The following is a 25,277-nucleotide window of genomic DNA, read 5'->3' on the forward strand; positions in this document are numbered from 1 at the left end:
GTTGTGACCCAGGAAAGATTACTCTGCTCAGTATTCTGCTTGCAGCAAACTTTGAGCTGTTTATGAAGATAAATACTTTTCCAGAATCAAGTACATATGGAGGGAACCATCCAGAGATCAACTCCTCCTCTTTGTTACCAGTGATACTGGGAGAGTAGTGGAAGTTCCGGTAATGCACCCACCAGAGGTTTAGGATCAGCAAGGGACCCAGGCCACAGGTGACAAGGGAAGAGGTCTTACAGAAGGCCACACTGGCTAGGCAGGTGTGGGAGTAAAAAGGTCAGGGAAACGGGTCTCAGCAGATCATGACTCTCTTGTCCTGCCCCTTTCAGATGCCACTCTCTAGATTGTATTGAGTAAGTTTGATTCAGGGATTCCACGTTTCCTCACCCTCCCACAATGAACCACAGGGCTTCCAGGCTTCCCATGTGTCCACCTCTGACTGAATACCAGCATAGCAGGGATAAAGTTCTTAAGTTGGGCTCATGTAATTAAGAGTGGACTACTTTGCTTCAATGACAAGGTTCATCACGGTAATGTTAGCCTAGAACCAATTAGCAATTTTCTACCCTTCCTTTCCATAAGTTATGAGTCTGATATTATAGATGGTGCCTCAAAGTACTTTTCATTTTACTTCTGCACTCTGCACCAGAGAATGCAGATGAGCTAGCAGAACCAAATCATCTGTCCCCTTTCGGCTGCTCTGCCATTCTTTGTGTTTTGAATTCCACATTTCCATTTACTCCCAGCAACCTCTGACTCCACTGCAAGAAAGGGAGGACAACAAATATCTATCTACATCTATCTCAAAAATAGCCAATGACCCCAGTCAACTTCCACTGCCTTCTGAGGCAAAGTACTCAAGAGAAAAAAAACTCTCCCCATTTCTGTCTTAATTTTAAAACAATGTCCCCTAGTTCTGGACTCACTAATAAGCCAAAACAGCCTTTCCCCATTCACCTTGCCAAGACTGTTCAGGATCCTACATACTTTGATCTCAGTTATCTCTCAACTGTCTAAACAATGAAGTGCTCTTCACTGCTCTCCCAGCCCGTCCAACCCACGCATAATAAAACCCACTCATTCCTGGTATCAATCTAACAAACTACCCCTGAACCACTTCTGATACATCTACATCCTTCCCTAAAGGAGACCAAAACTGCATACAGTATTCAAGATGTGATCTCACCAATGCCCTGTACAACTGAAGTATAACATCCTTACTTTTATGTTCAATTCCTGTCATTATAAAGTGTGGTATTCCATTAGCCAGCTGAATTACTTGTTGTACCTGCATACTAACTTTGTGACTCATACAATAGAACACCTGGATTATTTTGCATCTTGGAATTCTGCTTTCATTCTCTGTCTAAATAATACTGAGTAATAATATGGTTTTTTTTTCTTCCTGAGCAAATGAACCCTTTCACATTTTCCCGCATTTATACTCCATCTGACAGATTTTTGTCCACTTAACTTATCTCTGTCTGCATCGCCCTCATTGCTTCTTCACATTCCTACATACATTCCCGTCTATTTTTATGTGATCTGCAAATTTAGCTACCACGCCTTCACTTCCCCTCCCCCATCAAAGTCATGAATATAAATTATAAAAAGCTGAGGCCCCAATAAAAACTCCTGTGGGCTTCCATTTGTGCTATCCTGCGAGTCAGAAAAAGATCCATTTATGGATACTCTTTGTTTCTTTTTCGTGCCAGCAATCTTCTATCCATGTTACCCCTACATCATGAGCTCCTACTATATGCCATAACCTTTTGTGTAGCACCTTTTTAATTCTTTCTGGAAATCCACGTCTACAGGCACCTCTTTATTCACAGCGCACATTATTCCTTGAAAGAACTCCAATAAATTGGTCAAATGTGATTTACCTTTCAGGCAACCATTATTTTGAGTTTTTCTAGGTGCCCAATCAAAACCTCCTTCAGGATCAATTCTAACACTTTTCTCATTACGGATGTCAAGCTAACTAGCTTATAATTTCCTAGTTCCTACCTCCCTCCCTTCTTGAATAGAAGAGTTACATTCACTACTTTCCTTCTGATGGAATCTTTTCAGGATCGAGCAAATTTTCGAAAATTGAACAAACACAGCTTCTACCTTATTAACTACCTCTTTTAAGACCCTACCATAAAATCCATTCGGGCCCTTGTCAGCTTGCAGCTCCATCAGTTTACTTAGAACCAGTTTGCTCCTTATTTCACAAAGTCCTCTTTCCTTTCTCCCTCCTCATTTATAGTTGTTTCTGGAATGTTTTTGTATTCTATATAGTGAAGACAGAAGCAAAACATTTGTTTGTTTCATCCATCATTTTATTATTTGCTATTAAGCCCCCCCATCCTCATCATCGAGAGAACCAAAACTTTTTTACTTACTCTTCTGCTTTTTCAATACCTGTAGTATTGTCCCATGTTATACAGTTTGCTGGAATAATGTCCCAGTACAGATCAAATACAGAGTGAAAGACAGAATTCATGACACAAAGTTCATAGTAATGCAAAGTTCAAGTAGCCTTTGTCATGCCCATTTATTTTCCTCAGGCTACAACGTTTGAGGCAGAAACACCCAGTATTACACTGAATTTTCTCTCTCAGTACAGATGTTCTGACTTGAATATATAGAAACATAAAAGATAGGAGTAGGAGTAGGCCATTCGACTCCTCAGCCCTGTTCTGCCATTTATTATGATCATGGCTGATTGAGTTCCATACCCTAATCCTGCTCTCCCCTGAACCCTCAATCCCTTTAGCCACAAGAATAACATCTGTCTCCTCTTTGAACATTTTGGCCTCAAATACTTCCTGTGGAAGTGAATTCCACAGGGTTACCACTCTCTGGGTGAAGAAATTTCTCCTCACTGTAGTCCTAAAAGGTTTACCCTTATCCTTAAACTATGATCCCTGGTTCTGACTAACCCACCAACAGGAGCATCCTTCCTGTATCTAATCTGTCTAGTACTGCTAGAATTTTATAGGTTTCTATAACATGCCCACCCCAAATTCTTCTTAACACCAGTGAATATAATCTTAACTGATTCAATCTCTTCTCGTAAATCAATCCTGCCAACTAGGGATCAATTTGGCAAATCTTTGTTTCCTTATTCCCCTGCCCCACCTCATTCCAGACCCAATCCTCCAACTCGGCACCGCCATCTTGAACTGTCCTACCTGTCCATCCTTCTTCCCACCTATCAGCTCCCTCCTCCCCTCTGACCTAACACATCAACCCCCAACTTGCATCTACCTATTGCCTTTTCAGCTAGCCTCCACCCACCCCCACCCTCCTATTTATCTCTCAGCAAGCACCCTCACCCCACATTCCTGATGAACGGCTTATGCCCAAAACATCAATTCTCCTTCTCCTCGGGTGCTGCCTGACGGGTGCTTTTCCAGCACCACACCTTTCGACTCTGATCTCCAGCATTTGCAGTCCTCACTTTCTCCCAGAACTGCCTCTCTTTCTAGAGCATCTTTTCTCAGATAAGGAGTCCAAAACTGGGCACAATATTTCACGCGTGGCCTCACCAATACCCTGCATAATTACACTAAGACATCCTTGTTCCTGATCTCAATTCCTCTAAGTGTCGAGGCCAACATACAGTTTGCCATCTTTACTGTCTGTAGCACCTTCACACTTACTTTCAGCGACTGGAGCACGAGGACACTCAGGTGTTGTTCAACTTTCCCTTCTCCTAATGTACAGCCATTCAAGCAATAATTTGCTTTCCAATTTTTGCTACTATAGTGGATAACCTCATATTATCCACATTATACAGCATCCACATGTACTTTCCCAACCATTTAGCCTGTCCAAATCACACTGCAACATCTCTCTATTGTCCTCACAACTCACCCTTCAACCCAGCTTTGCGTCATCTGCAAATATTTAGTTCCCTCATCTAAATCATTCACATACATTGCGAATAGCTGGGGTCCTAGTACTAACCAATGCAGTACTCCACTAGTCTCCCATCGCTACCTTCACTACAGCTCTTCACATCCCATTTTCCCTCTTCGTTCACCCACGTTGCATCTGTTTGGATGATGCCACCTTCCAAAACAGTGTTGCTGACATGGCTTGCTTCTTCCATAACCTTGGTTTTCCAGCCACTGTGGTTGACAGGGCCCTTAACCACATACCTATCACCTGTGCTTCCACCCTTTACTCACAACAGTGTCCTCACTTTTCATCCCACCAGCTTCCACATTCAAAGGATTATTCTCCGCCATTTCAGACAACTCCAGCAGAATGCCACCACCAAACACATCATCTTCTCACTCCCCCATCTGCATTTCACAGGGATCATTCCCTCTGGGACACCCTAGTCCATTCCATGACCACCAACACCACCCCTACCCCTACCCCTTCCCACGGCACCTTCCCATGTAACTGCAGAAGGTGCAACACCTACCCCTTCACCACCATCCAAGAACCTAAACAGTGTTTCCAGGTGAAGGAGCATCTCAGCTGTACCTCCTCCAATCCTGTGTATTGTATTCGTTGCACCCAATGCAGCCAACTCTACGTTGGAGAAACCAAACACAGGCTGGGTGACCGCTTTGCAGAACACCTCCAGTATGTGCGCAAGCAGGACCCTGACCTCCCCACAGCTGGTTATTTTAAGGTCCTTCTCACATGCCCACTTTTCTGTCCTCAGCATTGCAGTGCTCCAGTGAATTGCAGCGCAAGCTGAAGGCAGAATGTCTCGTCTAAAGGTTAGGCACTTTCCAGCCTTCTGGACATAATATTGAGTTCAACATCTTCAAATTGTGAACCAACACCCCTTTCTTTCCTTTCTTTTAGCTTCACTTGTTACGTTCTCTGTCACCATATCGCCCCACCCCAGTGCATCTGTCTGCTGTTTCAAGTCTGGCAGTTAGATAGCATTTTTCTGCCATTCTCATATTCCGATCACTTATAGAGTCATAGAGATGTACAGCATGGAAACAGACCCTTCGGTCCAACCTGTCCATGCTGACCAGATATCCCAACACAATCTAGTCCCACCTGCCAGCACCCAGCCCATATCCCTCCAAACCCTTCCTATTCATATACCCATCCAAATGCCTCTTAAATGTTGCAATTGTACCAGCCTCCACCACTTTCTCTGGCAACTCATTCCATACACGTACCACCCTCTGTGTGAAAATGTTGCCCCGTAGGTCTCTTTTATATCTTTCCCCTCTCACCCTAAACGTAAGCCTCTAGTTCTGGACTCCCCGACCCCAGGGAAAAGACTTTGCCTATTTACCCTATCCACACCCCTCATAATTTTGTAAACCTCTATAAGATCACCCCTCAGCCTCTGACACTCCAGAGAAAACAGCCCCAGCCTGTTCAGCCTCTCTCTATAGCTCAAATCCTCCAGCCCTGGCAACATCATTGTAAATCTTTTCTGAACCCTTTCAAGTTTCACAACATCTTTCCGATAGGAAGGAGACCAGAATTGCAAGCAATATTCCAATAGTGACCTAACCATTTCTGTACAGCCACAACATGACCTCCCAACTCAATACTCTGACCAATAAAGGAAAGCATACCAAATGCCTTCTTCACTATCCTATCTACCTGCGACTCCACTTTCAAGGAGCTATGAACCTGCACTCCAAGGTCTCTTTGTTCAGCAACACTTTCTAGCACCTTACCATTAAGTGTATAAGTCCTGCTAAGATTTGCTTTCCCAAAATGCAGCACTTCACATTTACCTGAATTAAACTCCATCTGCCACTTCTCTGCCCATTGGCCCATCTGATCAAGATCCTGTTGTAATCTGAGGTAACCCTCTTCACTGTCCACTGCACCTCCAATGTTGGTGTCATCTGCAAACTTACTAACTGTACCTCTTATGCTCGCATCCAAATCATTTATGTAAATGACAAAAAATAGAGGACCCAGCACCGATCCTTGTGGCACTCCACTGGTCACAGGCCTCCAGTCTGAAAAACAACCCTCTGTCTTCTACCTTTGAGCCAGTTCTGTATCCAAATGGCTAGTTCCCCCTATATTCCGTTCTCTTTCATCACCCACCCCCCCCCCCCCAACCAAGTCCCCGCACCCATCAATAGCATAAATGCTTCTCCCTCCACACTTCACTTCAGTTCTGATGAAGTCACTAGTTTCAAACAGTTAGCTTGCTCTCTCCCTGGATGCTGTCTGCTCTGCTGTGATCTCCATCATGTGTTGGTTTCTGTATAGATTCCAGGATCAGCAGTAATTTGCTCATACTAATCATTGCCTGCCATTCAGAAAAGGATCTGTTTATTCCTACCCTTTTTCCTGAATGCTAACCAATTTTCTATTTATCTCAATAACACTACCCCCAATTCCATGCACTTTAATTTTACCTATTAATTTATGTGGGACGGACTTCATTGACAGCCCTCTGAAAGTCCAAATAAACCATATCCACTGGCTTTTCAAATCAACTCTACTAGTTACAGCCTCATGGATGATTTCCCTTTTATAAATCCATGCTGACTGTGTCTAACTTTACCGCTGTTTTCTAAATGTTGTGCTATAATATTGTTGATAATGAACTTTTAGCATTTTCCCCACTACTGATATCAGACTCACTGGTTTATAATTCCTTGTTTTCTCTCTAATATTTCCTGCTTTAAATAGTGGGGTTACATTAGCTACAGTCCAGTCTGTAGGAACTGTTCCAGGTATAAATAATCTTGAACATTGACCACCAATAAATCCACTATTTCTAATGCCACTTCCTTAAGTACCCTGGGATTCTGTAGTGTCATGTTTCTCACGGATCTGGTCTCTTGGCATCAATGTTGGACCACAGTATTGGAACACTCAAGGGGTTTAACCTTTTGATTTAAGGTGCTGTTGAAAAGGACATGCTCTGAATCATTTGTCCAATTAAAGACCCCAGTTGGCAGTGTGATAGGAAAACCAACCAGGGCCATTCCTGATCGGATGAATTGGGGCAGAGGCAAGGCGGCAGTGGGGTCACTATGCAGCACCTTCCTGTCTGATTAACAACTTCCCTGAACTCTACTTGGGGGGAAGTATTAAAATCCACATTTGGATTCCCTTTTATGTCATCTGCTGATATAATCTCTCTTTACCCTTTTTGTTTTAATTTAACTTCACTCTCTGAACTTTTTATATTCAATGTAGTTCTCCCTAATATTATCAGCCTGTCATTCTGTCACACACCCACTTTTTCTGCTTTATCTTACTCTCTATCTCTTTAGTCAGCCAAGGAGCTCTGGCTTTGGTTACCCTATCTTCTCTATTCCTCAGAATGTAGGCTGTACCCAAACCAACTCCTGTTTAAAGACTCATTGCTTGATTAGTTTGCCTGCCTAAGTGTCTGAATTGAAATCATTAACACATTTTTAAATGAAAATTTATTACACTTAGCAAACAAATTTCCAGTCCTATAAACAGTATGGGATGAACATTTACAAAAATTGTGTTCAGCAAGCAGAAGTGGCTTTTCAAAAAAGATGTACTAAATCTTTAACTATTGTAGACAGTGACTAGCTGGTTTAGGAGATCTCAATGGATGATCACCAATCTATTGTGGGTTAGTAAATGTTGGCCCTTATAAATTTACAGCCAATGCTAGTGTTTGCTTATGTGTTCTTCAGGTTAGCGTAGAATTGGGGTTGAGCTGCTAGCTGTGTTGATCCTTTCAACTTCATTACCATGAAAGCCTTGCCACCTCCAAGATTTTAATGACTAACAATAGCATTTCCAATCATTTCCTCTTCTCCATCCACATCCATTTCTTGTTCACTATATTATCTTCGTCGAACGTCTCTTGTTAAAAAACAGCTCAAACATTTCCTTTTCTCAAATTCATATCTCTATCTGCATACCCATTCTCTTGTCTTTCCACACCCATTAAAAGCCATTCTAACTCACCGTGTCATTTCCATTGATGAAATATATTCAATTCCAATCACCTCTACTTCAATCTGAAAGGGGATATCATGCTAATTCAGTCAGTCATTTTGAGTGGATTTTTCAGTCCAATGGAGGCAGGTTTCAGGACATGTGCGATAAGAAAGTCTGGAAGTTAACACCAGGGTGAGTTATCAAGGTCAGCGACATGTAACCATCCAGCTTAATCCCACATTCCAACTCATGATCTTCAGCCTCATAAGTCATATGGCAATGGAAATTTCATGCACATTTTTCACAGGACAACAAATGTGTTTTACAACCTGATTACGTGAAGATAGTTTTTATACTTGGAGCACATTATGTATCAGTTGGGGGTGGCATTTTCTGGCTAGACATCTTTGGAGGCACACTAACAAGCATGGACTAAAGACACTTGGAGTTTTGCTGTTTCGCCCACAAACTGTCACTTCTGACTTATTCAAGTTAGTTGCTGTTAATAGCAATAAACCCAAACACATCATCTGTACCAGTGGTTCCCTGAGTAATATTAAAATCGCAATTAAAGAGATAGTCAGATTGCTTTCTGATAAGCAGTGAATTTCAGGTTTAATTCAATGTTTAATGATAAATGGATTTCATGTAGGAGGTCTTGTGATGAAGTGGTAGCATCTGTATCTCTGGGCCAAACACTGTCGGCTTGAGTCCCATGCCTGTGTTAGCGATGGAACAAGTTGAAGTCAGCCTGTAGATCTTTCCAAAGCCATCTAATGGCAAGTAGTAAGAGTGGGAGAATCTCCTGGTTATCCATCCTGCAGAAGGCAATGAAAAACTACTTTGTCAATAAGCCCAGACCAATTCAGTGAGAGTCCATGGCTCAGTCCTTGGAAACAAGAACAGGAAGACTGACTGATTTTGTGTCAGTGAAGAAACACAACTTTATCAGAGTAGCAGAACAATAGGCTTTGTTTTAGTGGGTACGATTTTCAACCCTATCTATGTAACCTATTTCAGCCTTCCAAGATCTCTGCAATCCTTCGTTCTGGCCGACTGCATTTCCCCCAGTTTTAATTATTCCATCAATAGTAGCCATGCATTCAGTCACCTCAACCCTAAGCCATGGAATTTCCACCCTAAACCTCTCTACCTCACAACTCCCTTTCCTGTTTTTAAAGATTCCTTAATCCCTTTGACTAATCTTTTCTGTCTTCAGTATCTCGTTATATAGCTTAGTGTAGATCTTTCTTTTATTAAGACTCTGATGAGGGGTTGTCTTATTTCATCAAAGGCATAATAAAAATGCAAATTATTTTTGTTTGGGTGTAAAACCAGTGTTCCTACCAATTTCTGGACTGATACAGTTAGAATTTCCTCATAACTCTGGAGAAACTTTTCTTTGTTGAAATTTGTTGGATTATATTTGACATGCAGAAAGACATATAAATGTGCACATTTGGATATTGTATGAGAATAAAATGAAATTGAGCACTTCGAATAATAAGTATTTTTCATGCCTATTTGGTAATAAACATTCCAGAGATAATCTTCATGCTTTAACTTGTCAAAAAAAATCTTCATTTTAGGTACACTATCAACAACTGGCCACTCCACTAATTACGTTATAGCTGTGGAATTACCAACCATTAAGTCACAGAGACACTGGATCAAGCAAGGGGTAGCATTAATCTGTGCTCTGGATTATTGAAAAATAGCATGTGACAAAAATTTGCTTCCTCTGTTCTCATCCTTGATTGGTTCAGTATTGAGATATGCACCTTATTTCAGTGAAATGTATCAGAGAAATAAAAACTGGTTATGCATTAAAATTTTTCTAATTGTTGTTTATTATGCATTTTTCATTTTTCTTTTACAAATATATTTACTTTGAAGTAGGTTATGAAATTCCACTTCTAATGAAAAATAACAGTAAATTGTGATAAACAAATGACTAAAGAAATTGCAGGAATGAATACTTTTGTATTAGTTTCTGAAAGTGCCTTTCTGTTTTAAGCCTTCTCATTATAGGAGGAATTTCACCCTCATCAATACATGTTCATGATGATCTCAAACATAGATTTTTTTTGTCTGTTATACTCTTTGCATGCAACAGGTTAAGGGCAACATTATAAAAATTGTTGGGATTTTATATTTGACTTGGAGTTTCATTTATAATAATTTGTAATGATTCTCTTTTTTATTTTCAAACAACTATTTTTTAAAAATTGTCACATTTTGCTCAACTAAAAACAAATTTATTTTGAAATTTATGAATGCATAAAATGTACCTCTGTTCACATTTTATAATATGCTTTATGTTAGAGTTTTTACTGAAACTGCAATGGTAATGTACTGTTTTTAAGGCAACTTTAATTTAGAGAATATCTGCACTGTTACAAAGAAATAACACCTTTTTTGGCATTGTACTGATTGGACAATGATGAATAAACATTTTGAAAGTTATTTCAGGAGTTGTGTTCACAGATGATGTGATTAATGCCACACCGTCCTGGGGGAGATGACGACTAAATGGTATTACCACCAGACTTATTTTTTTTAAAATCTGATATTAAATAATTTATTCTCAGGAAAACTCATCTGGTTCACTAATATCCTTGAGGGAAGGAAACTACTGTCATTATCTACATGTGACTCCAGACCGACAGCAATGCAGTTGACTCTCAATAGAGATGTACAGCATGGAAACAGACCCTTTGGTCCAACTTGTCCATGCCAACCAGATATCCTAACCTAATCTAGTCCCATTTGCCAAAACTTGGCCCATATCCCTCTAAACCCTTCCTATTCAGATACCCATCCGGATGCCTTTTAAATATTGTAATTGTACCAGCCTCCACCACTTTCTCTGGTAGCTCATTCCATACACGCACCACCCTCTGCACAAAAAAGTTGCCCCTTACATCCTTTTTACATCTTTTCCCTCTCACCCTGAACCTATGCCCTTTAGTTTTGAATTCTCTCACCCTAGGGAAAACACCTTGCCTATTTATCCTATCCATGCCCCTCATGATTTTATAAGCCTCTATAAGGTCACCTCTCAGCTTCCAACGCTGCAGGGAAAATAGCCGCAGCCTGTTCAACCTCTCCCTGTAGCTCAAATCCTCCAACCCTGGCAACATCCTTCTAAATCTTTTCTGAACCCTTTCAAGTTTCACAACATCCTTCCGATAGGAAGGAAACCAGAATTGCACACAATATTCCAAAAATGGCCTAACCAATGTCCTGTGAAGCCACATCATGATCTCCCAACTCCTATATTCAATGCTCTGACCAATAAAAGAAAGCAGACCAAATGCTCTCCTTTATTACCCTATCTATCTGCAACTCTACTTTCAAGGAACTATGAATGTGCACTCCAAGGTCTCTTTGTTCAGCAATGCTTCCCAGGACATCACCATTAAGTGTCTCAGCCCTGCTCTGATTTGCTTATCTAAATTAAGTATGACCTTCGCAGGGCCATTAAGACTGCCAAGGACCAATACCGATCCAAACTAGGGACCCAGGCAGATATCTGGCAACAATAGCAAGGCTCTGAAAAGAGAGAGTGCAAGATAGCAGACGATGAAATATCCCTCCCAGATCATCTCAACACCTTCTGCGCTCGCTTTGAGCAGAATTTCGGCGGAGAGGTAACACCTATTCCGACAAATCCTGACGAACCTATCCCAACAGTCACTGCATCAGAGGTCAGATCAGTTTTCCTTGGTGTAAATCCAAGGGAAATGATGGGACCAGACGAAGTACCAGGCCGTGTATTCAGAGCATGTGCAGATCAATTGGCAGAGGTCTTCTCGGACACCTTCAACCGGACCCTGCAGCAGGCACTGTCCCTGCCTGTTTCAAAAGGGCCAACATCACCCCTGTGCCAAAGAAGAATCATGCAGCATGTCTCAATGACTACCATCCAGAATACTGAATGGACTCACAAACTCTTAACATTCACCTGTACCTGTGTTTTTGTTTTTGTCACTGTTTACCTAATATTTACTTATCTATGCTACTTAACTCTATGATCTGCCTGTATTGCTCGCTAGACAAAACTTTTCACTGTGCCTCAGTACATGTGACAATAAATTGAATTCAATCCAAATTAAATTGAACTCCATCTGCCACTCCTCAGCCCATTGGCCCATCTGATCAAGATCCCGTTGTACTCTGAGGTAACCTTTCTCGCTGTCTACCACACCTCCAATTTTGGTGTCATCTGCAAACCTACTAACCCTACCTCCTATGTTCACATCCAAATCATTTATGTAAATGACAAAAAGCAGTGGACCCAGCACCGATCCTTGTGGCACTCCACTGGTCACAGGCCTCCAATCTGAAAAACAACCCTCCACCACCACCCACTGTCTTCTACCTTTGAGCCAGTTCTGTATCTAAATGGCTAGTTCTCCCTGTATTCCATGAGATCTAACCTTGCTAATCAGTCTCCCATGAGGAATCTTGTCGAACACCTTACTGAGATCCATATGGATCACATCCACCGCTCCGCTCTTTACAATCCTCTTTGAGTTTTTTTGAAGAAGTAACAATCAGGTCAGTGAGACATGATTTCCCACGCACCAAGCCAGGTTGACTAATCATTCCTTGCCTTTCCAAATACATGTACATCCTGTCCCTCAGGATTCCCTCCAACAACTTGCCCACCACTGACGTCAGGCTCACCGGTCTATAGTTCCCTGGCTTGTTTTTCTTAAATAGTGACACCAATTCTTAAATAGTCGACCTGGACCCAATATACCGGCCACTACAGCGGACAGCTGGAACTGACAACCGGAAGCGGCAGAGACAGGCCACTATAAATGCCAGAGGAAACAGCACAGAAGCGCTTCACAGGAGGCTCCCAAGCACTGAGGATGTCACCTAGACAGGGGACGAAACGTTTGCAAGACAAATTCCCGGCTCGGCGAACAGAACCACAACAGTGATACCACATTAGCCAACCTCTAGTCTTCGGGCACCTCATCTGTGGCAATCGATGACACAAATATCTCAGCAAGAGGCCCAGCAATCACTTCCCTAGCTTTCCACAGAGTTCTAAGGTACACCCCAGGTCCTGTGAATTTTTCCACTTTAATGTGTTTCATGACATCCAGCACCTCCTCCTGTGTAATATGGACATTTTTTAAGATGTCACCATATATTTCCCTACATTCTACATCTTCCATGTCCTTTCCCACATTAAATATTGATGCAAGATACTTGTTTAGTATCTCTCCCATCTCCTACGGTTCCACACAAAGGCTGCCTTGCTGATCTACTCTCTCCCTACTTACCCTTTTGTCCCTAATGTATTTATAAAAACCGTTTGGATTCTCCTTAGCCCTATTTGCCAAAGCTATCTCATGTCCCCTTTTTGCCCTCCTGACTTCCCTCTTAACTATACCTCTGCTGCCTTTTTACTTTTCTCAGGATCCACTTGATCTCTGCTGTCTGCATCTGACATATGCTTCCTTCTTTATCTTAACCAAAACCTCAATTTCCCTACATCCAGCATTCCCTATACCTACCAGCCTTTCCTTTCACCATAACTAGGAATATATTGCCTCTGGACTCATGTTATCTCATTTTTGAAGGTTTCCCACTTTCCAGCCATCCCTTTACCTGCAACGTTCTGCCCCCAATCAGCTTTTGACAGTTCTTGCCTAAAACCATAAAAATTAACCTTCCTCCAATTTAGAACTTCAACTTTTTGATCTGATCTATCCTTTTCCATCACTATTTTTAAGACTAATAGAATTATGGTAGCTGGCCCCAAAGTCCTCCCCCACTCAGTCACCTGCCCTGCCTTATTTCCCAAGAGTAGCTCAAGTTTTGCACCTTCTCTTGTAGGTACCTCCACATAATGAATCAGAAATTTTTCTTGTGCACACTTAACAAATTCCTCTCCATCTAAACCCTTAACACTATGGCAGTCCCAGTCTATGTTTGGAAAGTTAAAATCCCCTACCATAACCATCCGATTATTCTTACAGATAGCTGAGATCTCCTTACAAATTTGTTTCTCAATTTCCCGCTGACTACTAGGGGGTCTATAATACAATCCCAATAAGGTGATCCTTTCTTATTTCTCAGTTCCACCCAAAACACCCCCCTGGATGTATTCCCAGGAATATCCTCCCTAAGTACAGCAGTAAAGCTATCCCTTATCAAAAATGCCACTCCCCCTCCTATCTTGCCTCCCTTTCTGTAGCATCTGTATCCTGGAACATCAAGCTGCCAGTCCTGTCCATCCCTGAGCCATGTTTCTGTAATCGTTATGATATCCCAGTTCCATTTTCTTAGCTCTGCCCTGATTCATCTGCCTTCCTTGTTCGGCCTCTTGCTTTGAAATAAACGCAGTTTAATTTATCAGTCCTACCTTGTCCTCTGCTTTGTTCCTGCCTGCCATGACTCTTTGACTCGCTCCCTTTCCCAGTTGTACCAGTCTCAGATTGATCTCTTTTCTCACTATTTCACTGGATCTCCCCACCCCCACCTTACTAGTTTAAATCCTCCTGAGCAGCTCCAGCAAATCTCCCTGCCAATATGTTAGTCCCCTTCCTGTTCAGGTGGAGTCCATTCTTCTCGTACAGGTCTCTTCTACCTCAAAAGAGATTCCAATGTTCCAAAAAAGTAAATCCTTCTCCCCTGCACCAGCTCCTCAGCCACACATTCATCTGTTCTCTCCTCCTATTCCTCCTCTCACTAGCTCATAGCACAGGGAGTAATCCAGATATTACTACCATCGAGGACCTCCTTTTTAAATCCCTGCCTAACGTTCTATATTCTCACTTCAGAATCTCATCATTTTCCCTTCTTATGTCATTTGCTCCAATGTATACAATGACCTTCTGCTGGTCTCAGAATCATAGAATCCCTACAGTGTGGAAACAGACCCTTTGGTCCAATAAGTCCACACCAACCCTCCAAAGAGTAACCCACCCAGACCCATTCCCCTACCCTGTTACCATATATTTGCCCCTGACTTATGCACCTAACCTACACATCCCTGAACAATTTAGCATGGCCAATTCATCTAACCTGCACATCTTTAGACTGTGGGAGGAAACCAGAGCACCCAGAGGAAACCCGGGGAGAGTCCCCTAACACAATCGATCACTTGGAATTTCTTTTAAGATACGTATTTTCCCTTTCTGCTTTCCATTGGTTAGCCAATGTCATATTGCCTTTTCTGTGTCAGATGTAGTATAATTAATAGCGCTGTTGGTTCAGAGTAGGAAGGTAAGGGGTTCATAACGCCACAACAAAATAGCTAATCCTTTAAACTGTCACTCAAACTGTCAACCTGTTTTGAGAATGTAGCATTTGAACCTCAGCCTAGTAAATATAATGCCATGTGTTAACCCTTGGGAAGATGTAAAAAAAAACGCTATTGAAACTGCATAAACAGGTGTTTATTTTTCTGACCAGCACCTAGTGGCCTGTCATAGAGTAATAGACATGTACAGCATAGAAACAGACCCTTTGGTCCAACTCATCCATACTGACCAGATACCCGAAATTAATCTAGTCCCATTGCCAGCACATATCCCTCTAAACCCTTCCTATTCATATACCCATCCAGATGCCTTTTAAATGTTGTAATTCTACCAGCTTTGGCAGCTCATTGCATGTACGCATTACCCTTTGTGTGAAAATGTTTCCCCATAGGTCCCTTTTGAACCTTTCCCCTCTCACCCTCAACCTAGGCCATCTATTTCTGGACTCCCCCAACCCAGGGTAAAGACCTTGTCCATTTACCCAATCCACGCCCCTCATGATTTTATGAACCTCGACAGAGGAACCTCGAGTATCCGAAGGACACGGGCGGGAAATATTTCGTTTGATTAATCAAATTCCGGAAAAGCGAATGCCAGATAACATAGTTTAGCCAAGCATCGGGACCTTGTGATCTTGCCGATAATCCGATAATCAGATAATCGAGGTTCCTCTGTATAAGGTCACCCCTCAGTCTCCGATGCTCCAGGTAAAACAGACTCAGCTTATTCAGCCTCTCCCTGTAGCTCAAATCCTCCAACCCTGGCAACTTCCTTGTAAATCTGTCAATCATGATATTTTCTTTTCATTCTCACAGACTGCTTCAGCCTGTCTTTTTGCCTACGAGTTTGATGAGTGGGGTATTTTAAAAAAACATCAGAGAGTTATACAATCTTATACACTTCTGAAGAATATCTACTGCACCAAATTGTAACTCACCTAAAAGGAATTTGTTTGATCTCAACGGTAAGCTCAAATATGCCGGCCGAGTTTAAGTTTCTGCCCTGTGTAACTCATGTCTGTCCCCTACCAGCAAAAATGAGATCTGATGGGAATGGGGGAAAGAGTCTTCTGCATCTGGATCCCACTAATCACTTTAGAGTTCTGCAGTATCTTCATATCCATTGACTATGCTTCTCTTACACATGCGGCCCAACCTGCTGAGTATTTCCTGTCTTTATTTCACATTCACATCATTTGTGGTATTTTGCAATTGTAGCAAGAGGCTAATTGTCAATGTCGGCCATATCCTAGATCACCTGTGATAGATTAAGTATAGGTTTGACCAACACATTTAACAGGAATATAAAAACAGTGAAAATGTACAGTACAGAATATTCCCAAGGATGAAGATTTACACTAATGAAGAAACACAAGGGATTGAATTTATTTCACTGTGAAGATTAAGGGGTTCTTGATAACAGTCCACAATTATAAATATTTATGCCAAATTAAAGGCATAATAAAAAGCTATAGCTCAGAAATAAGCAACTGTGTTCACCAAAGATGAGCGATTTTTTTTTCCTCTGGTTATGTAGACAGTAACAAGAGAGACAAAATTCAAGGCAATACTTGAAAACATTCTGTATGCTGGGTGGTTAGAATGAAAAATTCTCTTGTCATCAAGTTATGCTGAAACCATGCACATTTTCAATGGTTGTTCTAAAACCTGAAATACACTGAAGGATAATTATACCCAGCAAATTCCAAGAAATACCAACAGGATCACTGTATGACAGGTTAAGTCTGACTGTGGATTGTGCTAATGAGACGTTAAACATCATCGCAGGAAGTAATGCAATGTCACATGATCTTGCCCTGTCTTCCAGTCTCTTGGTAAAATGGAGGGGGGGGGAGAAGCTGGTGGCCTAGTGGTACAAACAAGTAAATTAGAGGCCCAGGCTCGTGTTCAGGAGCATGTGGATATAAATCTCACAACAGCAGCTGATGGAATTTTAATACAAGTAACAGGGAAGACAAATGGAAGGTTGACCTTTCTTTCAAATGGAATTAAGTACAAAAATAGGGAGTTCATGCAAAAACTATACAGAGCATCAGTCAGTTCATAGCTGGAACTCTGTGAACAGTTTTAATCCCCTTATCTAAGGAATGATATATTGGCATTGGAGGCAGTCCAGAGCAGATTCACCAGGTTGATCCCAGGTACGGATGGATTTTGTCACGAGAAGAGGTTAACTATGTTGAGCCTATACTCTTTAGAGTTTAGAGGAATGAGCCGTGACCTTATTGAAACGTACAAGAATCTTAGGGGATTTGATAGAGTAGCTACAGAAGGGTTGTTTCTCTGCTGGGAGAGTCTAGGACCAAAGGGTATAATCTCAGGATAAGCAGTCACCCATTTAACAAGAAGAATTTTTTCACTTAGAAGGTGATGAATCTGTGGAATTCTTTACCACTGAGGACATAGCGACTGGGCCATTAAGTATATTCAAGGCTAAGGTTAACAGATTTTAAATTAATAAGGAAATCAAAGAGAAAAAGGAGGAAGGTGAAGATAAAGATGGTCAGCTCAGACATGATCTCTTTGAATGGTGAAACAGACTAGATGGGCTCAATGACCTACTTCTGTACTAAAATGAAGCTCGTCTCAGAGGTCATGACTATGACAACATTATCAATCATTATTAAAACCCATCTGGTTCACTCATGTCCTTAAAAAAAGCAAATCTGCCATCCTTCCCTGGTTTTGCCTATATGTAAGTAACATTCACAGAACTGTGTGACTGACTCTTAGCTGTCCTCTAAAATAACCAAGCAAGACACTTTTTAAAGGCAATTCAGGACAGACAACAGGACTGTTCCAGCACTGCTCAAATTCCTAGAAAGATACCAGCAGTGCACTGCAAGGATCGGTGCACTGCTCTTCCTCGTTTATATAAATGATTTGGACGAGACAAGAGAAGACATGGTTAATAAGTTTGCGGATGACACCAAAATCGTTTTTTTAGTTGGCAGTGAAGAAGGTTATCTAAGAATACAACAGGATCTTGATTAACTGGGCCAGTGGGCCAAGGAATGCCATGTGGAGTTTAATTTAGATACATTCAAGGTATTGCATTTTGATAAGACAAACTAAGGCTGGATTTACATAGTTAATGGTGGGGTTCCAGGGAGTGCTGTCAAACAGGGAAGCAGGTACAGAGTTTTTCAATGGCAAGAGGGGAAAGATTTAAAAGGGGCCTAAGGGGTGACTTTTTCACACAGAGGGTGGTACGTAAATGGTAAAGGTGAATACAATTACATTTAAAAGACATTTGGGCAGTTACATGAATCGGCAAGGTTTAGTGGTATATGGGCTAAATGCAGGCAAATGGGATTAGTTCAGATTAGGAAACCTGGCAAGCATGGATGAGTTGGGCCAAAGGGTCTGTTGCCATGCTGTATGACTATATGATTCTATAATAAAAGATAAAGCTGTTGTTTGTTAAAAGCTGTTCTTAAATAAAGTTGCTTCAGCAACATCTAGAAATAATCTTTAACAGCGCAATAAGACTATTGTTTGGTGTCAGCAAGTGAAAGGATGTGAAGGAAATCTCTCTGATGTTCATGAAAACTTCAAGCAGATTGCATGTTCCAAACAAAGAGAAGCAAGGCTGTATTTGGCCTCACTGCAAAACCAAGCAGTAAGCAGGTACATGTGCAATGAAGGGGTCATATAGATGATGTACTAACCTGGCAGGGGATCAACAGCAGAAGAGCTACATTTAGGGGAATAATAAAACCATTCAATCTGCAAAATGACACCATTGTTGAGAAGGCTAAATTTAATAAATGTATCCATGAGAAAGGGAAACTATTGGCCTTGTTATCAATGATCCACACAGCCCTACAGAGAACTGAGAGTGGGGCAACTTAAAAGGAGAAATAATCAAGTACGGAATTGTTGTTGAAGTCTTAGATGAAGCACTACTGACCACTTGCAGTAAAGGAATAACTTACATGGTCAAAAACAATTCAACTCATCAGCTAAGCTTGTTGTATGGTAGGTCCTCACCCTCACAGGTTACTTAGCTGTCATCATCCTCCCTTGAGGTTGGGAACTAAAGTGCATGACCTATCTGGTATGATAGAGGAGAATCTCTTGATAGTCTAATGAAAAGATGTCATTTATAAAATTATAGTAATCGGGTACAAGTTACATTTGAATGGCAGACATTGTTACTAGGACTATGAGGAAGACCTAGATGGTAGGTCTGTCTCCTTCGAGATCCAGAGCTGTTCTCTGACTTTACCTCGTCCCATGCCTCCCATCATAGCGTCAAAGAGTCCAACAGCATGGAGACAGGCCCTTCAGCCCAAACTGGTCCATGCTAACCCCATTTCCCTACACTTGGCCCATATCCTTCTAAACCTTTCCTATCCATATATTTGTCCAAATGTTTTATAAGTGTTGTTAACGTACCCACCTCAACCACATCCACTAGCAGCTCATTCCATATGCGTACCACCCTCTGTGTAAAAACGTTGTCCCTCAGGTTACCTTTTGTTCTTTCTCCTCTAACTTTAAACTGATGCCCTCCATTTCTCGATCCCCCATTCCTGGCAAACAGACTGAGTGTATCCACCCTATCCAAGCCTCTCATGGTCTTATACACTTCTATAAGATCCCCTCTCAGTCTCCTACACTCTACAACAAAAAAATCCTGGCTTTTCCAATCTCTCCCTATAACTCAGACCCTTGAGTTCTGGCAACACCCTTGTAAATTTCTTTTACAATCTTTCTAAGTTTAATAACATCCTTCCTATAGCAAGGTGACCAAAATTGTACACAATACTCCCAAGTGTGGCCTCACCAACCTCCTGTACAATTGCAACATGACTTCCCAATTTCTATACTCAGTGACCTGACTGATGAAGGTCAATGTGCCAAAAGCCTTCTTCAATGCCTTGTCTACCTGCGATTTCAGTTTTAGAGAACCATGCACCCGAATCCAAGGTTCCTCTGTTCCACGACACTTAAAGCTCTACCATTCCCCATGAAACTCCTGTTTGATTTGACTTTCCAAAATGTAAGATCTCACACTTATCTATATTAAACTCCATTTTCCATTTCTCGGCCCACTTCCCCAACTGATCAAGGTCCTGCTGTAAATTCTCCTCACTGATCCACAATACTGCCTATTTTATAGTCTCATCAGCAAACTCACTAATCATGCCTTGAACATTCTCATCCAAATCAGAGATATAGATAACAAACAGTAATGGGCCTAGCACCGAATCCTGAGGTACTCCACTTGGCCTCCAGTCCGATAAGCATCCTTCCTCTATTACCTTCTGCTTCCTACCATCAAACCAATTGTGTATCCAATTTGCCAGCTCCATCTGGATTCTATGTGATCTAACCTTCCAGAACAGCCTACCACGTGGAACCTTATCAAAGGCTTTACTGAAATTGATAGAGACTATGTCTACCGTCCTGACCTCGTCAACCTTCCTGGTCACTTCATCAAAGAACTCTTAACAAATTTGTGAGGCATGATCTCCCACGCACAAAGCTATGCTGACTACTCCTAATTACACCCTGTCTTTCAAAATGCATGTATATCTTATCCCTCAGAATCTTCGCAAGTAACTTACCCACCACGGATTTTAGGCTTACTGGTCTATAGTTCCCACGATTTTCTTTGCAGCCCTTTTTGAATAAGGGGGCACAACATTCGCTCCCCTCCAGTCTTCTGGAACCTCACCCATGGCTAACGATGATGCAAAAATATCAGCCAGAGGCCCCCGCAATTTCTTCTCCAGCCTCTTGCAGTGTTCTTGGATATATCTAGTCAGGACCAGGAGATTTATCCACATTCACACATTCTAATACATCCAACACCTCTTCTACTGTGAAATGAACTGTCCCCAACGTATCACCACTAACTTCTCCAAGTTCCCAAGTCTTAATGTCAAGTAAACACAGAGGAGATATATTCATGGAGGACCTCGCCCATCTGTGGTTCTACCCATACCTGTCCACTTTGGTCTTTGAGGTGTCATATTCTCTCTCTAGTTATTCTTTTACCTTTAATAAGCTTAAAGAATCTCTTTGGATTCATCTTAGCCTTGGCTGAGAAGGTTATCTCATGCCTCCTTTTCACCCTCCTGATTTCCTTCTCCATAAACTCCTGTATCCCCTATATATGTCCAGAAATTCCCTTGATCCCAGTTATCTGTACCTGAGCCATGCCTCCTTTTTCTGGTCAAAGCCTCAATATCTCTTGTCATCCGGGGTTTGCTATACCTGCCAACCTTGCCCTTCACTCTCATAGGAACATATAGACCTTGAACTCTAGCTATCTCACTTTTAAAGGCCTCCCACTTGCCAGAGGCCCCTTTGCCCACAAACAAACTACTCCCATCAACCCCTGTAAGCTTCTGTATAATTCCGTCAAAATTTGCCTCGCCCTAATTTAGAATTTCAAACTGTGAACCTGTTTTGTGCCTCTCCATCATTGTTTTAAAATTAATAGAACTATATTCACTGGTCCCAAAGTGCTCTGCCACTGTCACCTCAGTCATCTATCCTGCTCTATATCCCAAGAGTAGATGGGGTTTTGCCTTTTCCTGAGTATACTGCTTGAGGAAACTTTCTCGAATGCACTTAAATTCCATCCCATCTAAGCCCTTAACACCAAGGCAGTCCCAGACTATGTTCCTGCAATAGTCTTGTCATCGTAGGGGATTTTGATTTTCCTAACATAGTCTGGGATTGCCTTGGTGTTAAGGGCTTAGATGGGATGGAAGTTGTTAAGTGCATTCGAGAAAGTTTCCTCAAGCAGTATACTCAGGAAAAGGCAAAACCCCATCTACTCTTGGGATATAGAGCAGGATAGATGACACACCAGATGGCCTCCATGTTTAGAGACTGCAATTTCCCTTCCCACGTGGTTAAAGATGCCCTCCAACGCATCTCGTCTACATCCCACACCTCCGCCCTTAGACCCCACCCCTCCAACCCTAACAAGGACAGAACGCCCCTGGTGCTCACCTTCCACCCTACCAACCTTCACATAAACCAAATCATCCGCCAACATTTCCGCCACCTCCAAACAGACCCCACCACCAGGGATATATTTCCCTCCCCACCCCTTTCCGCCTTCCGCAAAGACCGTTCCCTCCGCGACTACCTGGTCAGGTCCAGGCCCCCAAACAACCCACCCTCCAATCCTGGCACTTTCCCCTGCCACCGCAGGAACTGTAAAACCTGCGCCCACACCTCCTCCCTCACCTCTATCCAAGGCCCTAAAGGAGCCTTCCACATCCATCAAAGTTTTACTTGCACATCCACTAATATCATTTATTGTATCTGTTACTCTCGATGCGGTCTCCTCTACATTGGGGAGTCTGGGTGCCTCCTAGCAGAGCGCTTTAGGGAACATCTCCGGGACACCTGCACCAATCAACCACACCGCCCCGTGGCCCAACATTTCAACTCCCCCTCCCACTCTGCCGAGGACATGGAGCTCCTGGGCCTCCTTCACCGCCGCTCCCTCACCACCAGACATCTGGAGGAAGAACGCCTCATCTTCCGCCTCGGAACACTTCAACCCCAGGGCATCAATGTGGACTTCAACAGTTTCCTCATTTCCCCTTCACCCACCTCACCCTAGTTCTAAACGTCCAGCTCAGTAACTGTCCCCATGACTTGTCCTACCTGCCTATCTCCTTTTCCACCTATCCACTCCACCCTCTCCTCCCTGACCTATCACCTTCATCCCCTCCCCCACTCACCCATTGTACTCTATGCTACTTTCTCCCCACCCCCACCCTCCTCTAGCTTATCTCTCCACGCTTCAGGCTCACTGCCTTTATTCCTGATGAAGGGCTTTTGCCCGAAACGTCGATTTCGAAGCTACTTGGATGCTGCCTGAACTGCTGTGCTCTTCCAGCACCACTAATCCAGAATCTGGTTTCCAGCATCTGCAGTCATTGTTTTTACCTTATTGCTCCTGCAAGTCTCCCCAGTCCCCCTTTCAATTTGGTCCTCTAATTCAGTGTGACTTTAACATCTTGCCGTAGTTGTGGGTATGTTTGCCAAGCTGGGAAATTAATTTGCAGACATTTTGTCTCCTGCCTAGGTGATACATTCAGTGCTTTGGAGCCTCCTGTGAAGTGCTGCTGTATTGTCTCTTCTGGAATTTATTTGGTTTCTTTCCTGCTGTTTCCAGTTGCCAGCTTCAGTTGTTCGTTGTAGCGGCGAGTATATTGGGTCTAGGTCGATGTGTTTGTTGGTGGAGTCAGTCAATGTGTGTCATACTTCTAGAAATTCTGTGACGGTCCTCTGTTTAGCTTGTCCTATGATTGTTGTGTTGTCCCAGTTGAACTTATGGTCCTTGTCATCTGTGTGTAAAGCTACTGGGGACAGCTGGTTGTGGCGTTTAGTAGTTAGTTGGTGTTCGTGGATGTGGATTGCTAGTTGTCTGCCTGTTTGTCCTATATAGTATTCCATGCAGTCTTTGCATGGAATCTTGTAAATTACATTATGCGCGTACATGATCAGTCTTTTGTTGGAGTGAGTTGTTGTCTGAGCATGACTGTCAGTTTATGAGCTGTCATGAATCTGAGTGGTTGGAGACGTCAGCCAGAAGTTAACCCTTCTTCAGGACTGGGGGTGGATATAAAGGGAGCTGCAGATAAAGGAGTGGCAGGGGAGAGGGGTGATGTGGTGAGGTAGGGATAAGTGAATACAGGGTACGACCTGGTTGGTCGTTGGGAGGAATGAATTCAGTTGGTTGCTGGAAGGGTCAGGGCAATGGGGCTGGAAAGGGAGTCAGGAGATGACAAGGGGGGTTATTTGAAATTGGAAAACTCAATGTTGAGTCCTCGGGACTTTAGGCTGCCCATGTGGAAGGTGAAGCGTTGTTCCTCCAATTTGTGGTCTGATTTGCTGTGGCAAAGTAGAAGGCGGTGGTAAGGGGAATTAGAATGGGCAGTGACAGCGACAGCCCCTGCGAGCCCAGCTGAGATGCTCAGCAAAACCTGCCCCGAATTCACATCTGGTCTCACCAATGTAGAGAAGACCACAATGGGAGCGCCTGATACAGTACTAGGTTGGAGGAGAGCAGGCACCTCTGACGCACCTGGAAGGACCGTCTGGTGCTCTGGATGGAGGTGAGGGGGCTGGTGTGCCAGAGGGTTTTGCATCTTTTACAGTTGCAGGGGAAGGTACCTGGGGTTTCGGGGGTGGGGGGTGGGTTGGTGAGGAGAGTGGTGCGAACCAAGGAATGGTCCTGTGCAGAAGGCAGAGAGGGGTGAGGAGGAAGATGTTCTTGGTCGTAGAGGTCTAATTGGATCTGGCGGAAGTGATTAAGGATGGAAACAGATTGCCCACTCCTCCAGTTCCTCCCCTCTCCCACCTTATCTGCAGCTCTCCAGCCTGAAGAAGGGTTCCACCCGAAACGTTGATTTCTCCATCTCCTGATGCCTATGTTCATGCATCCTCCTGCTTATCTACTCTGAAATTTCCCAAACAGTTGGTTAAAAATCTACATTGGACAAGCAATGAAATATGGCCAAATTTGTAGCTTATTTTTTCTTTCTACTCAAAGACAAACCTGTACAAAGAGATTAGTCGACAGCAAATCCACAAACCAGGGCAGTACCACTACACTGCAAGAGCAGTCCAGAAACAGCTGATCTTTCACGTGGAGGGGAAGGGACGATGCCGCACATGCGCAGCGATGCCCAAAACTCCAGGACTACAAGCCCCAGAATACCAAGCGGGCGCACGCAGCGACGAGTTGACGTCGCCGCCGCCGCCGCCATTACTGGGAGCGCGGAACCGAGCGGAGCCTGGGGCCTGAGGCTGAGGCAGACCGAGCTCACCGCCGCCCGATAGCCAGGTCAGTGAGAACCGTCCGGGAGGCCGGCCTTTGTACGGCGGCTGCAGTAGCAGCAGCAGCAGGGGAGGCTGATGGTAACCGCTCCCTCCCCCCACCCCCTCGCCGGCCGGGGGGGAGGCGGAGCGAGGCCTCAGTGTAACCGGGGAGAGGGGGAGCCGCGGCCGACTGTGGCTCACGCTCTGGTCCCGGTCCCGGCCCCGGCAAACACGTGGGGCCACCGGAGCGGATCGTGAGGGAGGGGAAGCTGAAGGGCGAGCAGAG

At 43.2% G+C, this 25,277-nt stretch overlaps 2 protein-coding genes and 1 long non-coding RNA gene across 4 annotated transcripts in view; 2 read left to right on the plus strand and 1 right to left on the minus strand.

Moving 5' to 3' along the window:
- The window catches only part of dnah1 (dynein, axonemal, heavy chain 1), a 425,483-nt gene extending 415,724 nt beyond the window's left edge, over nucleotides 1-9,759 (plus strand). Inside the window, exon 79 of the mRNA XM_072582714.1 lies at nucleotides 9,468-9,759. Within this exon, the coding sequence (XP_072438815.1) occupies nucleotides 9,468-9,589 (122 nt within the window). The 3' untranslated portion in view covers nucleotides 9,590-9,759. The remainder of the gene's footprint in view (nucleotides 1-9,467) is intronic.
- LOC140483907 (uncharacterized) lies at nucleotides 8,468-24,816 on the minus strand. The gene is made up of 2 exons (XR_011962060.1): nucleotides 24,729-24,816; nucleotides 8,468-8,696 (listed from the first exon to the last, which is right to left on the minus strand). It is a non-coding gene; the product is annotated as an uncharacterized lncRNA (long non-coding RNA).
- Nucleotides 24,817-24,924: 108 nt separating this feature from the next.
- LOC140483908 (DDB1- and CUL4-associated factor 1-like) overlaps nucleotides 24,925-25,277 on the plus strand; it is an 81,350-nt gene continuing 80,997 nt past the window's right edge. For both annotated transcript variants that reach the window (XR_011962061.1, XM_072582715.1), the window contains exon 1: nucleotides 24,925-25,016. The gene's annotated coding sequence lies outside the window, so the exon portion shown is untranslated. The remainder of the gene's footprint in view (nucleotides 25,017-25,277) is intronic.

This window comes from Chiloscyllium punctatum, chromosome 12 (assembly GCF_047496795.1).
Source record: "Chiloscyllium punctatum isolate Juve2018m chromosome 12, sChiPun1.3, whole genome shotgun sequence".
NCBI classification, from domain to species: domain Eukaryota; kingdom Metazoa; phylum Chordata; class Chondrichthyes; order Orectolobiformes; family Hemiscylliidae; genus Chiloscyllium; species Chiloscyllium punctatum.